The 16352-nt window shown below is 40.4% G+C and overlaps 1 protein-coding gene across 3 annotated transcripts in view; it reads left to right on the forward strand.

The window, feature by feature from the left end:
* Positions 1-16352, forward strand: part of r3hcc1l (R3H domain and coiled-coil containing 1-like) — a 173654-nt gene that overhangs the window by 11996 nt on the left and 145306 nt on the right. The window contains exon 1 of one of the 3 annotated variants that reach the window (XM_060842225.1): positions 4032-4094. The exons of the other annotated variants lie outside the window; for them this stretch is intronic. Within the exon in view, the coding sequence (XP_060698208.1) occupies positions 4046-4094 (49 nt within the window). The 5' untranslated portion in view covers positions 4032-4045. Of the gene's footprint in view, positions 1-4031; positions 4095-16352 lie in introns of those variants that run through there. 3 annotated transcript variants of the gene reach the window in all.

The following is a 16352-nucleotide window of genomic DNA, read 5'->3' on the forward strand; positions in this document are numbered from 1 at the left end:
CCTTATTTCCCAAGAGAAGGTCAAGTAGTGATATAACTGATTGCTGAAAATAATGCACTCATCTATCAGAATGTGAAAGTTTTTGCAAGTTTGGAGGATTCGGTGGTGAGTGCACTATTCAACATTGAATAGAGTAGTAGAAACCATAAGGAGAGGTGACTACTTAGTATTATCACTGGATTGTTAATTCAGACAACCAGGTAACGTTCTGGTAACTGGGTTAGAATTCCATCATAGCAGATGGTGGAATTTCAATTTAATAAAAATCTGGATTTAAGGGTCTAACAATGATTGAGTCCAGTGTTGACTGTCAGGAAATCTCATATGGTTCACAAATGGCCTTTAAGGGCAAGAACCTGTCACCCGTACCTGGTCTGACCTACATGTGACTCCAGGTTTGCAGCTGTTAACTGTCCTCTGGGCATTTGGGGTGGGCAATAAATTTTGGTTAGCCTAGCCATTCTGTGAATGAATTTTGGAAAATGTAGATTCTAACTGCCTTCTCTGTGCTGTTAAATGGTCAGAATCTGGTTGGTATGTTATCCAGTTGTTCTCACTGTCCTAATACTTAAGTGAAAAAAACAGCAAGCGTTTTGAGTTCTGATAACTATCTAGTGAGTCCCGTTGCAAATTGTTCACGTGAGGATAGGATTAGGCTCAGCCTCGACCCCTTGAGTTGCATAGTATTGAGGGATTAGCTGCTCTCAGATTTGTAATGTTACAGAATCCTGTGGCACAGAGGAAGAAAATTGTTTTCAAGTGGGAAGGAGAGTGGAGGGATCAGTGAGATGCTGGTAAAATTTTCTGTATTTGAACCCCTGTCACAAACACATTTGAGCTTTTGGCACTTCATAATTTATTATCAGTTTATTCGTCTATGCAGGTTTCATGCCAGCAGAGATTTTTAATTAATTGATTCTATAAAAATCATTGGGTCTTTTTACTTTCAAATACTGAGGGAGCTTGACAGAGCAAGTGCTGAGAGGCTCTTTCCCCACAGCTGGTGTCTCGAACTGGAGGGGCATAGCCACAGGCTAAGGGGCCAGTTATTTCGGTTGAGATGAGAAATTTCTCAGTTCAAAGTGTTGTAAATCTTTGAATTCTCTACCCTAGAGAGTTAGGAATACTTAGTTGTAGAGTATATTCGGTACTGAGATGAATTGATTTTTGCACATTTTAAAAAAGTCAAAGCATCAGGTGGAAAAAGGCCAGTGATGATTTACTAGAGTAGTGGAGACTGCTCAAGTGACTGTGTGACCTCCTACCCCTATTTGGATAGTATTCTTGTATATGGAATATGATTTTTGTTCAGTTTCATTAAAAATTTGCCAAACTCTAGCCACTAATAAACAGATTGTTTTCCATCTCATTTCTTAGTGACGGGAAAATTTTTGCATGCAAATGTTTGAGTTGTTTTACAGAACTCTTTTGATTCTTATAAAGCAATTAGAGGTACCATGCTCTCTTTTGGTCTCTCTAGTTTCCCTCTCATCTCTTCCTTGCTTTCTCTGAGCTTAGCTCAACTCATGAGAGTCACCTTCCACTGTGTTGACCTTGTTGCCACTAAACTGAACATCCATCTATTGACATTGTTTTGATAAGTTTCTTTGTGTCACTAGCTGGACTGACATTAATTGCCCATCTCTAATTGTCCTTGGGAAGGTGGTGGTCCATTGCATTCTTGATCTTCTGCCATCCATGCACTGAATATGCTGATTGGAAGGGTGCTCCAGGGATTTGATTCTATGATACTGCAGAAGCAGCAATATATTTCTAAGCCTGGTTGGAGAGTAACCTGGAAAGCAGCTTTCAGGTGTTGGTGTTTCCATGTAAGTTACCCTGTCTTTCTAAATGGCAGTGGTTGTGGGTTTGAAAGGTGTTATCCAAGGAAGTTTGGGGAATGGTGCACACCACTGTTGCTGATTGTCAGTAATGGAAGCAGTGAATGTCTATGGGTATGGTGCTGATCTAGCAGGCTGCTTGTGTTGGATAGTGTTAAGCTTCTTGAGTGTTGTTGGAACTTTACTCATCAATGCAAGTAGAGAGTATTTAATCAGATTCCTGACTTGTGCCTTGTAGGTGGACAGGCTTTGTTGAATCAGCAGGTGAACCAGTTACTATAGGATTCCTAGCCTTTGGCTTGCTATCACAGCCACCGTTGTTATATGGTTAGCCCAGTACAGTTTCTGGTAAATGTTAACACCCAACATGTTGATTGTAGGTATTCAATGATGGTGATGCAGTTGAAGTCAAAGGACAATGGTTAGATTCTCACTTGATTAGATTCTCTACAGCGTGGAAACAGGCCCTTCGGCCCAACAAGTCTACACCGACCCTCCGAAGAGGAGCCCGTTCCCCTACCCTATATTTACCTCCGACTAACACTGTGGGCAATTTAGCATGGCCAGTTCACCTGACCTGCACATCTTTGGATTGTGGGAGAAAGCCGGAGCACCCGGAGGAAACCCATGCTGACACAGGGTGAATGTGCAAACTCCACACACACAGGTGGGAATTGAACCCAGGACCCTGGTGCTGTGAGGCAGCAATGCTAACCACGGAGCCACCATGCCGCCCCTTGCCTGACACTTGGGTGCCATGAATGTTACTTGCTACTTAATAGCCAAGACTAGATATTGTCCAGGTGATGTTACGTTTGGACATAGATTGCTTCAATGTGAGGAGTTGTGAATGGTGCCAGACATTGTGACTTATTAGTTGTGACTAATGCCCCCACTCTGACATTAGGATACAGGTGTGGTCAAGTGCCCAGCAGTAGGAGTGGCTCTCGGAACTGGTTAAGTGCTACACTCAAGCATGCTGGAACTTTGGTCAGGCTAGTATAAACTCTGACCTCAGTTAAAAATGCAGCATACTGGCACTACTACCACCATCTTATTTGAAGAATGGTTTTTGGCTGTTTATGATTTGCTATAAACATTTGGGAGTTGTTTACCAGTAAACATTGGCTGGGATTGACCATTGTAATCAGGTTTGGTCAATTCATTGGCTGAGCGCCAGAGAGGTTCCTAGAAGGATGAGCACATTTTAATTGTTAGCAGAACAAAGGTTTTTGCAGGAATGAGCCTCAGGACCTCAGAGCACACGCCCTGTAGTTATCTTCAGAGAAGACAAAAATCCACAAGGCAAGATCTACACCAAGAGCAATTGTGGCCGCTCCACTCGAATCAGGGTAGTATTTGTTTCAAGCAAAGCTTAGAGTTAGGTTAGATTAGATTACTTACAGTGTGGAAACAAGCCCTTCGGCCCAACAAGTCCACACAGACCCGCCGAAGCGCAACCCACCCATACCCCAACATTTACCCCTTATCTAACACTACGGGCATTTTAGCATAGCCAATTCACCTGACCCGCACATCTTTGTGACTGTGGGAGGAAACCGGAGCACCCGGAGGAAACCCACGCAGACACGGGGAGAACGTGCAAACTCCACACAGTCAGTCGCTTGAGGCGGGAATTGAACCCGGGTCTCTGGCGCTGTGAGGCAGCAGTGCTAACCACTGTGCCACCGTGTCGCCCACAAATGTAGGTTAAGTTAAAGTAGGGTAAAGTGAAGTTAAATGAGTTAAAGTTGAAGTGAAGTTAGATGCAGTCAAAACTATATGTTGCAATGAAAGTATGTTTTGTATTGAGTCTTGGTATCTAAAGAGTTAAATAAGGAAGGGTCTGTTTAATTCAAGCCTAAATCAACTCCTTTCTTTTGTTTGTCACAAAGAGAAAACACCTGGGAGAAGATTGAGTACTATTTTTCGGTAATAGAGGGAAGGCCATAATTGGAGCAGCTGAAGATGGTTGGGCCCAGTACACTACTCCAAGGAGCTCTTCCAGAGCTGAGATGACTGACTTCCAACAACCACCATTTTCCTTTGTACTACATATGACTCCAACCATGGGAGAGTTTTCCTCCTGATTTCTGTTCACTGCAGGTTTTTTGGGGCTCCTTATTGCCATATTCAGCCAAATCCAGTCTTGATGTCAAGGACAGTCACACTTGCCTCACCTCTGGAATTCAGCTCTTTTGACCATGTTTGAACCAAGGCTGAGTGGTCTGACAGAACCTGAACTGAACCTCAGTGAGCACATTATTGCAAAGCAAGTGCTGTTGATGACTGCTTCCATCACTTTACTAATGCAATCATAAATATAGTAAAGCACAGACGGAGGTCATTAAGTATCTGCAGCTCCTAGGAAAGCAGTCCACTTAGTCCTGCCCTTTTCCACACCCCTGTAAGATTCTCTTCTTGAAGTATTCACCCAGTTTTCTTTTGAAAGCTAGTATTGAATCTGTATTCATTGTCCAATCAGGGGTGCATTCCCAATCCAAATAATCTTTTCCCATGTTACCTCTTCTGCCAATCACCTTAAATCTGTGTTCTTTGGTCATAAAGGAGAAAGTGAGGACTGCAGATGCTGGAGATCAGAGCTGAAAATGTGTTGCTGGAAAAGCGCAGCAGGTCAGGCAGCATCCAAAAAGAGCAGGAGAATCGACGTTTCGGGTATGAGCCCTTCTTCAGGGAGGGCTGATGCCCGAAACGTCGATTCTCCTGCTCTTTGGATGCTGCCTGACCAGCTGCGCTTTTCCAGCAACACATTTTCATCTTTGGTCATAAATCATTGAAGTAAATTCTCTTCATTTACTGTCTTTAAAATCCTTCATGATTTTAGATACTTCCAACAAAGGTGCTTTTGAAATTTCTGCTCCCAGGGAAAAACCAACAATTTCCTTGTAAAAAGTTCCTTTTCCTCAGACACAATTCTGTCCATTTCAAGACTGCTGTTATAGTTCAAAAAGACCGCCCTTGAACCCTGTGGTCATTCAAATCTATTGTTCTACTTTTACTCTTCTTTCTGAAGCACTAGAACACTTTGATTTCCAAATCTATGCCAATTTTCTCAGTATTCTACTTTTTGTTATTCCACCTTTCTTCCTCCGACCATTGCAGTGGACTATTTAAAGCTGCAAATTATATTCTGAGTGGAGTTAATGGATTTAAGTAAGGGGTGCAAAAAAAAGGTGCCCATATGGCTAATACTGTCTTAGGAACATGTCACCTGGGTGTGAACAGCCTCAAATCTCTTCTGGCCATATGGCCAGTGTTGCTAGCCAGAGCCTACTCCACACCCTGGTGAAGCACTCTAGCTTCAACAATGCAGCAGTTGGAATCAGCAATGGTAGAACCAGGGGATCCAACCATCTGCCAAGAATGCTATGTAAAGAAATCTGCAAAAAAAATGTGGTACTCAAAAGGAAGTACTGCATACTACCAATGCCAAAATAAAATCATCAATGTTATGAAAGTACAGAGGTTTCATCCTTTTAAGACAGTTGAAAAGCTAGCAAGTACAAAGCACAGAGTCCAGAACAAGGTAACAATGTTACACTTGGTCGAAACTAATAGCACAGCTGAATTGCCATGATACAAAAACAAATTTAAATTCAGCCAATCAGTTTAAATTATGCCCCAAGACACCCAAATCCAATCGTTTGAATTTAGTGTTTTGTTAATATTAAAACCAATGAAGCGATCCAATGTTTTGAGGTATAAAACAGAACATTTTGAACAGTTAGGCAGAGAACTGCCAAGCCACCACCAAGTACAGAGTGCCAGCAGAGAACAGCTCTCTGAACGGTACCTATCTGTAAGACGTTTGCACAACAGAACATCAAAAAGATGAGAGGAAAATCTGCAGAGGAAGATACAAAGATTCAACAGCTGACCCGTTTTGAAAGTTGAATTTTTTTCAGTCTTAATCCGGATTTGTTATTGAACTAGTAGAATGGGAGGTAAAAGATAGGTTTAAGAGAAAGGATTTGTAAATAGTTGTTGGTTTTAATATTCTCTGTTGGACTTAAAGAATAAAGTTGTTAATTATCACTTTAGAGAGTAACCTCTGGGATAGCTCTTGCCTCTTGAGTTTTGATAGATTATGGCATGAGGTGAATCTTTTGTGTGGCTGGTTTAAATTAGTAGAGGGGTTTACCCTGTGTCGTAACACCAAGGAGTGGGAAAGAGGGCACAAACTATAAACACACTCTCTCTGTAACTGTGATGCATTATGCCTGCTCATTCTTATCAACTTCTCAATTCCTAGATGTGCAGCTGTCCATGAGAGCATTGAAATGTTCACAGCTGGAACAACAAAACGGTGAATGAGGGTGAAATAAGCTGGACAGGGATCGGAAAGGTGACACTTGGCAGGGAGAGTGATTGAATTGATGGTGAGAGAATGGATTTTATGATGGCAGCTGAAGATGAGGAATTCAGTTTTTCCAATATTTAATTGAAGAACTGGATATTGAACAAACATTGTGACAATGCAGGTGCTATAGAGGGATGGAGAGATGGTTCTGAGAGCTGAGCACCATCGGTGTTCATTAAAGCTTGGTAGCCTCTCTTTAGTTTGTTTTTTTAAAAATTAATTGGAAGTTGGTCGGCCAGCTAGCACTTAGTGCACATCCCAGTTGCCCTCTGGAAAGTGGGAATGAGCTGCCTTCAAGAATTGCAGTCTATGTGGTGTAGGAACATTGAGTGCGGTTAGGCAGAAATTTCCATGGTTTTGACTCCGTGTAGGAAAGACAGTAAAACTCTTAAGTCATGATGGTTTGTGGCTTGGAGGAATGTAGAAAATGGCAGTGTTCCCATGCATCTGTTACCCTTGTTCTTCTAAGTGATAATAAGTTTGGAAGGTGCTGTAAGAGGAACTTGTTGAGTTACTGCAGTGTATCTTGTGGATAGTATCCACTCTAGGGGCAGCAGGTAGATGGGGAATCGGAGTTAGGATAGATCCCTGAAGAACTTGAGAGGTAATGGTTTTGGGATGAAAAGAGGTATAATTTTAGGACATTCTCTGGCTACAATTGGATAAATATAAGCTCTTGATGAATGAGAATGGAAGCAAACAAAAGCAGCACCATTGAGCTGGATAATAGAGGAAAGACGTTGAAACTACGTGGTTAAATGTGCCAAAGGCTGCCTTTGTAATTTAGTTGTTTCTGCCTTCAGTTTCGGCACTATATCATAAAAACAGCACGAGTGCTAGCAACAGGGTTAGAATTAGTGAGAAGAAATTATTCACAGCACAATAAGCATTGGCTGGAGCCATAGCATTTGAAATACCTAATATTTTAATAAAGGTCAAAAGCTTGGGGGTTAGTACAGTGTAGATTTGATTTCTATGGATACAGAAAATGAAATCAATGTTTAACAGTTTAGAGGCAAGTAAAGACAGTAATGTCAAAATAATATTTATTTATGAAAAGCAGTAAAATCTAAACTGATTATTTGAAGATATAGCAAGGTTCTTAAAGACTTGTGATTGATTAACCTTTATATATATATATATTGCTTGCTTTTAAAAAAGCTTCCCCACAAGAGAATTGTGGCCGAAGAGAAAGTCTTTTAAGATAGAGGATAAAGCTGTTAAGTTGAAATCTCAAATTAACTCAATAATAAATGCAATTAATGGTAATTTATGGACTTCCAAGTTGCTGTTCACAATGTTAAATATCAGTTCATCGCCTATGATACTGCTCAGTATAGGTTACGGAATACAAAACTTCATAAAGCACACATTCCTGATACAGCTTTGTGAAGCATAGCTGTGTGTAAGTTGATTTAAGGCCACACTGTGTAATTGCTGTTCTTTCCGTGGGTTGATTAGAAACTGATTAATTTTAGCATATTCTCAGGTTAATTAGAGGGCAAGCTGCCTTTCTTCTGCATTGTGCGTGAAATAAATTTGCATATTTGACATCTGGATTGTGATAGAAGTGTGTCAAAAACCTTAATAGTTCAGCACGCATTCTTGTGCTTAGTGCCTTTTAGCAGGTAATATGAAGTCAGATGTCCTGAAGGACAGCATATAAATGGCAAATGGTATTTGGAACATGTGCCCCAAGATGTGGAGAAGTAATTTTAATTTCAAGTGATGTTGTCACCCTGCTGTAGAACTGATGTACTGAATTGGTTTTATTTCATAACAGTGAGGAATGTCTGAATGACATGAGTACTCATCACCTGTTGTAGAATTCCTTGCGAAGTATTGAGCACAATGTATTGTTAGATTGAGATTTGGGCACTATTTTGAACTTTCCGTGTGCTGCTTTTGGTGAACCAGAGTAGTTGCCTGAAGTTCATGAAATATTGCAAAGTCAGTGTGTTGTGTTTTTGCTTTAATTTTGTCAAAACCAAATGAATAAATATATACCTTTTAATACTTTTAAAAATATACAGTTGATCCAAGCAGAACCAAAACAGCTAATGAGAAAACTATGGCAATTGGAGGAATGGATGGTGGCCATGTGTTCTGTATGTCTCAGGTAGGATGGATTGAGAGGACAAAGTTGGTATTTCAGTAATTAATTCAGGTTGGGAGGGCTGGCATTAATTCCAGGCTTGTTAGTGTAGGATTTTTTAAAATTCTGCGATGATCATCACCAACAAGAGAAAATCTAACCATTACCCCTTGACTTTCAATTGCGTCACCATCACTGAATACCTATCATACAGTCATAGAGATGTACAGCACGGAAACAGACCCTTCGGTCTAATCCGTCCATGCTGACCAGATATCCGAACTTAATCTAGTCCCACCTGCCAACACCTGGCCCATATCTCTCCAAACCCTTTCTATTCGTATACCCATCCAAATGCCTTTTAAATATTGCAATTGTACCAGCCTCCACCGCTTCCTCTGGCAGCTCATTCCATGCACGTACCACCCTCTGCATGAAAAAGTTCCCCCTTAGGTCTCTTTGATATCTTTCCCCTCTCACTCTAAACTTATGTCCTCTAATTCTGGACTCCCCAACCCCAGGGAAAATACTTTGCCTATTTATCCTATCCATGCCCCTCATAATTTTGTAAACCTCTATAAACCTCTCAGCCTCCGACGCTCCAGGGAAAAACAACCCAGCTTGTTCAGCCTCTCCTTATAGTTCAAATCCTTCAGCCCTGGCATTATACTTTGTAAACCTATCTGAACCCTTTCAAGTTTCACAACATCTTTCCGATAGGAAGGAGACCAGAATTGTATGCAATATTTCAACAGCGGCCCAGCCAATGACCTGTACAGCCGCAACATGACCTCCCAACTCCTGTACTCTATACTCTAACCAATAAAGGAAAGCATACCAAACGCTGCCTTCACTACCCTATCTACCTGTGACTCCACTTTCAAGGAGCTATGAACCTGCACTCCAAGGTCTCTGTTCAGCAACACTCCCTCGGATCTGACCATTAAATGTATAAGTGCTGCGAACATTTGCTTTCCCAAAATGCAGCACCTCGCATTTATCTGAATTAAACTCCATCTGCCACTTCTCAGCCCATTGGCCCATCTGGTCCAGATCCTGTTATAATCTGAGGTAACCCTCTTCGCTGTGCACTACACCTCCAATTTTAGTGTCATCTACAAGCTTATTAACTGTACCTCTTATGCTAGCATCCAAATCATTTATGTAAATGTAGAGGACCCAGCACCGATCTTTGTGGCACTCCACCAGTCACAGACCTCCAGACTGAAAAACAACCCTCCACCACCAGCCTCTGTCTTCTACCTTTGAGCCAGTTCTGTATCCAAATGGCTAGTTCTCCCTGTATTCCATGAGCTCTAACCTTGCTAATCAGTCTCCCTTAGGGAACCTTGTCGAATGCCTTACTGAAGTATCATTAACGTACTGGAACATTATAGTTGAAAGGTGTGATATTGTGGGTGAGTGCCATTGATTTTGTCGAGAAAATGTTGCAAATGCTTATCAGGTCTGGAAGCTTGTGTAAAGAGAGAAACAGTTGATTTTTCCTTCCATTCCCAGCATTTTCTGCTTCATTTCATATTTTCATCCTGTGCAGTGTTTTGCTCATGGCTGATTGTAAATGCTCATTTGAACTGAGAAAATATCCAGCATCAAAATCTTACATTTTCAAAATTCTTCCAAAGTTGGGTTGCATTTGGTGAGAGAATATTGATCTTGATAACTCTGAAGCAAAATACCAGTAATTACATGTTTGTCATTGTTGGGTGCAGTGATGGAAGCAATTTAAGATGATGAATTAAATGTATTAAGGAACCTCAAAGTGCCTTGTGTTAACTCTAGTGTATTGGTGCCAATATGCTGAACACTGTCAAAATATTGGAGAATGTTTTCAGAGCACACTGAAGATTTAGTCTGTGTCACACACCAATAGTTTCTCATGGGGGGAGTAAAGTATAATTAGCTGCTGCTGTCTATTAAATCTAGACTTATGTTTCTGAGGCTGAAGTAATCAGAAAATTAATTTTGCATCTGGCCAGGTATAGCTAATATTGGGTGCAGCTTATGGCTAAATAAGATGCTAATAACTGCAGAGCTCATTTATCATTTGAGTTGAGGGAGCCTGCAAAAAATGGAGTCTCTTTATTACAAGGTCCTTGACAGACCTTTGCACTATTGATTGATGATCCAGGTTAGCTGAAGCACAATGCATTTGGATCCCATTGTTGTCGTTATGTTTAAAAAAAATGTCTTGTATAATTTCAAAGAAAAATGCCCAGACTTGGAAATTCTAAAGTAGTGCCATACAAACTGACAGCACACAACTTTGTGGCCGTGATCACTTGCATAGCTAGTACCTGATCATAGTCATATGTTTACACTGAAGAAGTGTTCTCTACAGATAAATAGTGGATTAATTGAACTTAAGTGAGCTAATAATGCACAAATCTGATTCCAAGTATCAGATGTAGAATAGAATTTAAATTTGCCTCCTGTATATGTCATTGAGTAACATCATGTGAAATGGTAGAGTGTTATACTTGCTGTCAAATTCATGTATGACCATTCTACCTTTATATTGGTAAGCCCCTTCTTCATAAAACCCTCAAGTTCGGTGGTTCAATTTTGCCTTGTCCATAATCCTTAATCACTCTACCATTGGTGTCTATGCTTTCAGTTCACTGGATTCTACACTCTAGAATTCCCTGCCTAATTTGCTCCGCTTCAATCCATCTTTGACGTCCATCTAAGCATCATCTTTATGTAATTGGTGTTGAATTTTGGCACAGTTGGTACACTTTACTATGTTAAAGGTGCTGTAGGATTGTGAGTTATAAGAGTGTCCTAGATTTAATCTCTTGAGTTATCCCTGCTGATTGAGCGATAAATATTAGGAAACCAACATCACTGCAAACAGACAACCTGGTCATTTTGGTTTGCAGACATTTGCTGTGTATAAATTGATTACTGCATTTCTCAATTGCAATAATGATTACATTTCAAAAACATTTCATTGGCTCTATATGCTTCGGGATATCCTGAGGATGAGAAAGGAATCTGTAAATCTATGGAATTCTTTATTGCAGGAGATGTCAACACTGGTATAGACAGATGTTTTAATCTGTAATAAATCAAGGGTTAAGGAGGAAAGGCAGAAAATGGGAATTGAGGATTATCAGATCAGCTGTGATCTGAGTGAATAGTGGAGCAAACCCGATGGGCTGAATGGCCTAATGCTGCTGTATTTATGGTCTTATGAAATGTGTTGTAGAAATATTTCATCCTTCATAGTCCCTGACTAGACAGTGGTGTGGATGCAGAAATGTGGACCTCTTGTCCCTAGCTGACATCACTTAATGATTCCTGCTGGAAACATGTCTGATTATTGGTCCCTGTCTGGTTAAGGCTCATCACCTTGTAATTTTCTTTTACTTTTTTCCATGATGCTCAATGTTTAATAGCTTGTTCACCTAATAGTTAAACTCTTGCTAGAGGGAAATGTTTTTGAGGTGATGTAGCCAGCATCTGTAGACCTGTGCAAAGGCAAAAGTGAGGACCGCAGATGCTGGAAATCAGAGTCTAGATTAGAGTGGTGCTGGAAAAGCACAGCCGGTCAGGCAGCATCCAAGGAGCAGGAAAATCGACGTTTCGGGCAAAAGCTCTTCATCAGGACTGGACCTGTGGCCCAGTCACCAACAGTAGCAGCACACTGGAAATGATGGTTAGTGTTGCAGAGAAAAATAATCTTATTGACATTGTGCTCTAAAGTATTGCTGTTCTGCATCTCTGCTTCATATTGCTGAATGTGAATCAGGTGGAAAGATTGCAATAGCTGTTCTACGGCAACAGTTTGTTGAAAATTTATAATCCCTTTGTTGTAGGTAGAACTGAGGGTAAATTAACTTTACATATTAAAATGATACTTTAAATATTTGATGACCTAGGATCTTTGTGAGATGTCACTTGTAGCCCTTTGGCATTTTGGTTCAACTGTTATTAGATTTATCTTGCATTGGACTTTTCACTTATTTATTACATTGCCGACATTTTGACCCCTAAAAATGTAACTGGATACTAACTTATTTTTCTGAAAAATTCCCAATTATTTTGGAATTGTACAGAGGAAAATTGCTGCTGTTATTTTTTTTGTTGATTTTCGCCATCACATTAATTAACCCTTCTCTGCTGAACTCATAAATTCATCTAACTGAAAATATTTTAAGGACATAAAAGAGGTTCTGTTGTTTTGTCAGGTGTTCATAGGTATAGCTGTGTTTTCCTGTTTTCTTGTCAGAGCCAGGTTGTTTCTGCTTTGAAAATGATCTGAGATGCTTGACATTCCATGGAGCACAAGTTCAGAGCAGCGACAGACTTTGTTTAAAAAGTATTTGCAGGCCAGTATCTATGTCATCTTGCTTTCAGCTTTGGCATATTCGTGATGACTCATGTAACATCCACTCAAAATGTTCATGCCAGCGTTAGTTGTGGAATGGAGTTCATAGAAGCGGAGAAAGAAAAGTTTCATGAACCTACAAATTATGAGCAAGAGTAGGCCATTCGGTCCCTCCAGCCTGATCACCAGTTACTCCCAGCATCTAGCTTCCTCTGTCCCACACGCATTGAATGAACCCCACCTCTACTGCTCTCTCTGTGTTCCAAAGACTTGCCGCCATAAAGCATGGAAACAGACCCTTCAGTCCAACTTGTCCATGCTGATCAAGTTTCCCCAAATGAAACTCGTCCCATTTGCCTGCATTTAGCCCATTTACCGTTAAATCTTTCGTATTCATGTACCTATCAAATGTCTTTTACATGTTGCAACTGTATCCATATCTACCACCTCGGGTAGTTCAGTCTACATACAAACGATTCTCTGTCCCTTTTTTAAATCTTCTCTCACCTTAAAAAATATGCCTCCTAATTTTGAACTAATTTACCATAGGGAAAATACCTTTGCTATTCACCTTATCTGTACCTAACCCATCCCACCCCAATAAAGTATATTTTACCTCTATAAAATCACCCCTCAACCTCCTACGCTCCAATGAAAAATTATCCCAGCCTATCTTTATAACTCAACTCCTACAGTCCAGGCAGCATCCTAATCTTTTCTGAACCTTCTTTAATTTAATCATATTCTTTCTATAGTAGGGCGAAAAGAACTGTAAACAGTACTCCAAAAGTGGCCTCACCGACGTCCTGTACAATCTAAACATGATGTCTCAACTCCGAAACTCAATGCTCTCCTAAATAGGAAACTTCGTATTTCTAAACTGAATCCCCTAATTCTAGTCACTGACAGTGACGGAACTTGTGTTGAAGTCCTTTGCAGTGCAGAAGTGGCTTTGCAGCAGAAATTCCTTTCTCCTCGAGTAGGAAATCAGTCCTAAGCAGATCACATGTTCTCTACCTTCCCTGTCATGTAAACAATGAATAATTCATGTTGAAATGGTCACATCTGTCTCTCTGAATTTAGTTGTGCAAAATAATGGACCAGATTTAGCTGTATCCTAATGTCTCAGTCTTTCCTTTAAGTTAGCTTTGTGCCTGCACCCTTAATCTCAAAAGTATCTTGCTACTAATTTGCTGAACATAAGCTATTAACAGTGCTGTGAGTAACACAGTATCTGGGATTTGGGTAAACAGGGTTACTAAATGTGCATCACCTTATCAATGAGATTAATTTGAACATAAGTGAAAAGTCTGAGAAGTTGAACAAAGAAAAGGAGCTGAATTTAATGCCAAAAATCAAGAAAGTTGAAAAGATGGATTAATAGAGAAGTAAGTTCTAAAACAAAACCATTCCTAACCCACAGGAATGTGCCTCTGCACTTGAGTTGATTTTTGGTGCTAGAGAAGTTGATAGGTTGTTGCTAACCCTTACTGTGACATCAAAAAGCATTTGTGTTTTTGATTACTAGTTGTAAATACCTGCGGCCAGTTTATTTTGTATCTGTTGCGCAAATGCAGCAACTTTACCACACCTATTCCTGTTAATGACAACACAGAAAGCTGGATGCTATTTTAACAAAGCTAGCAATAAAATTGTGCATATGGGTAATAAGTTTTAGATGTTGAACACACACATACTCCTTGCTTGAATTGTACATGGTATTTACTCATAATTAACAGGTAATGCCATTATTAATAACTTTGGCAGTGAAAGGTTTCTGAATAGTTACTTGTTTCCCCTTCCATATTCAGAATCCAATATGGTTGAATGCATATTAGTTTTTGAGTTCTGCCACTGAGATGATGGTAAAGTACTGGCAGAGCCTGGAAAACATGGTCTTTTAGAGACAAATTAAGAGTTTGTGTTTTCTTAATTTTATACCTCATCTAGAAGATGGCAGAAATATTAAACTGAATGTTCTATATGTTTGGTCAAGTGATATAAAATTCCATTTTTTTGTTTAGGAGCATTCTTAGCTTTCCTTAATGTCCCAGAGATTCAAACTCGACCGATTGACGGCTTTGATGGCATTGACTATCATTTTACTGTCATGTGTAAGGTTCTGTTGTGTACGTGCTGGCTGTCATGTTTATCTATATAATAGCCACATTTTTAAAGATAAATTGGCTTGAATTGATTTGGAAAATGTGAAGACACATACTACATATAGTTTGATATTTCATTAATTTCGTGACAGAAGTTATAACCCTAGAATCTCACTGCAAAGAAGGGGGAAACCTACATTTGGTGTGCCAGTGTACACTTTTTGAAAAAGTAAAATGAAGACCTGCTGAGCTTCAGCAAAAATACAGATTGCTGTAGAAACTCAGCAGGTCTAGCAGCATGTGTGGAGAGAAAGCAGAGTTAACATTTTGAGTCCAGTGATCCTTCACAGTTCTGAAGAAGGGTCACTGAACCTGAAATGTTAACTCTGCTTCTCTCCACACATGCTGCTAGACCTGCTGAGTTTCTACAGTAATTTCTGTTTTTGTGTCTGGAAGAAAAAGACTTCCCTCCCTGCAGAACATTGGCTGCAGGGCAATATTGCTCAATGCCAGCCTGTGATGAACTTTATTCAAACCAAAGATGCTGTCCTACATTCCCAAACTCCTCCTTGGATTTTCTCTGCTCATCAGTGCCACAGTATTAACATGATGCATCTCCTAACTTTCCTTCCTTGTACTTGTAAAATCTTTGTGTTCCTTAATTATTGTTGATTAATCTTACCTTTTTTTTCAAAAAAAAACCTTTTCAACCCTGGCGATATCCTATATGTTGGACTGTGCTGTGCTGTTGGACTGTGAACGCTTCAGGGAACACCTCTGGGACGCCCGGACCAACCAACCCAACCACCCCGTGGCTCAACACTTTAACTCTCCCTCCCACTCCACCGAGGACATGCAGGTCCTTGGATTCCTCCACCGGCAGAACATAACAACACGACGGCTGGAGGAGGAGCGCCTCATCTTCCGCCTGGGAACCCTCCAACCACAAGGAATGAACTCCGATTTCTCCAGTTTCCTCATTTACCCTCCCTCCACCTTGTCTCAGTCGGTTCCCTCAACTCAGCACCACCCTCCTAACCTGCAATCTTCTTCCTGACCTCTCCGCCCCCACCCCACTCCGGCCTATCACCCTCACCTTGACCTCCTTCCACCTGTCACATCTCCATCGCCCCTCACCCAAGTCCCTCCTCCCTACCTCTTATCTTAGCCTGCCTGGCACACTCTCCTCATTCCTGATGAAGGGCTTATGCCCGAAATGTCGAATTTCCTGTTCCTTGGCTGCTGCCTAACCTGCTGTGCTTTAACCAGCAACACATTATCAGCTGTTTATCTTGACTGTCTCAACAGAAGGTCATCTATCCAACTTGTTGCAATATTTCTGGTTTATGATATTCAAACGTGCTTTTCAGTAAATTCAGGCTTAACTTCTGTCCTGGTAAAACAGATTAAATATTTTGCTTGATGCACAATCTCAAATATGTCTCGTGGGCTTTCGGTTAAAGCAAAGCCTCTTATTAAATAACCTTTTAGACAGTGAAGATTAATACTGTTGATCTTGTGCTGTAATGAAGGTGTTATAATCTTTACAGACCTTTTTAACAGTAAGGTTGCAATTTTA

Source organism: Hemiscyllium ocellatum, chromosome 22, assembly GCF_020745735.1.
Source record: "Hemiscyllium ocellatum isolate sHemOce1 chromosome 22, sHemOce1.pat.X.cur, whole genome shotgun sequence".
NCBI lineage: Eukaryota > Metazoa > Chordata > Chondrichthyes > Orectolobiformes > Hemiscylliidae > Hemiscyllium > Hemiscyllium ocellatum.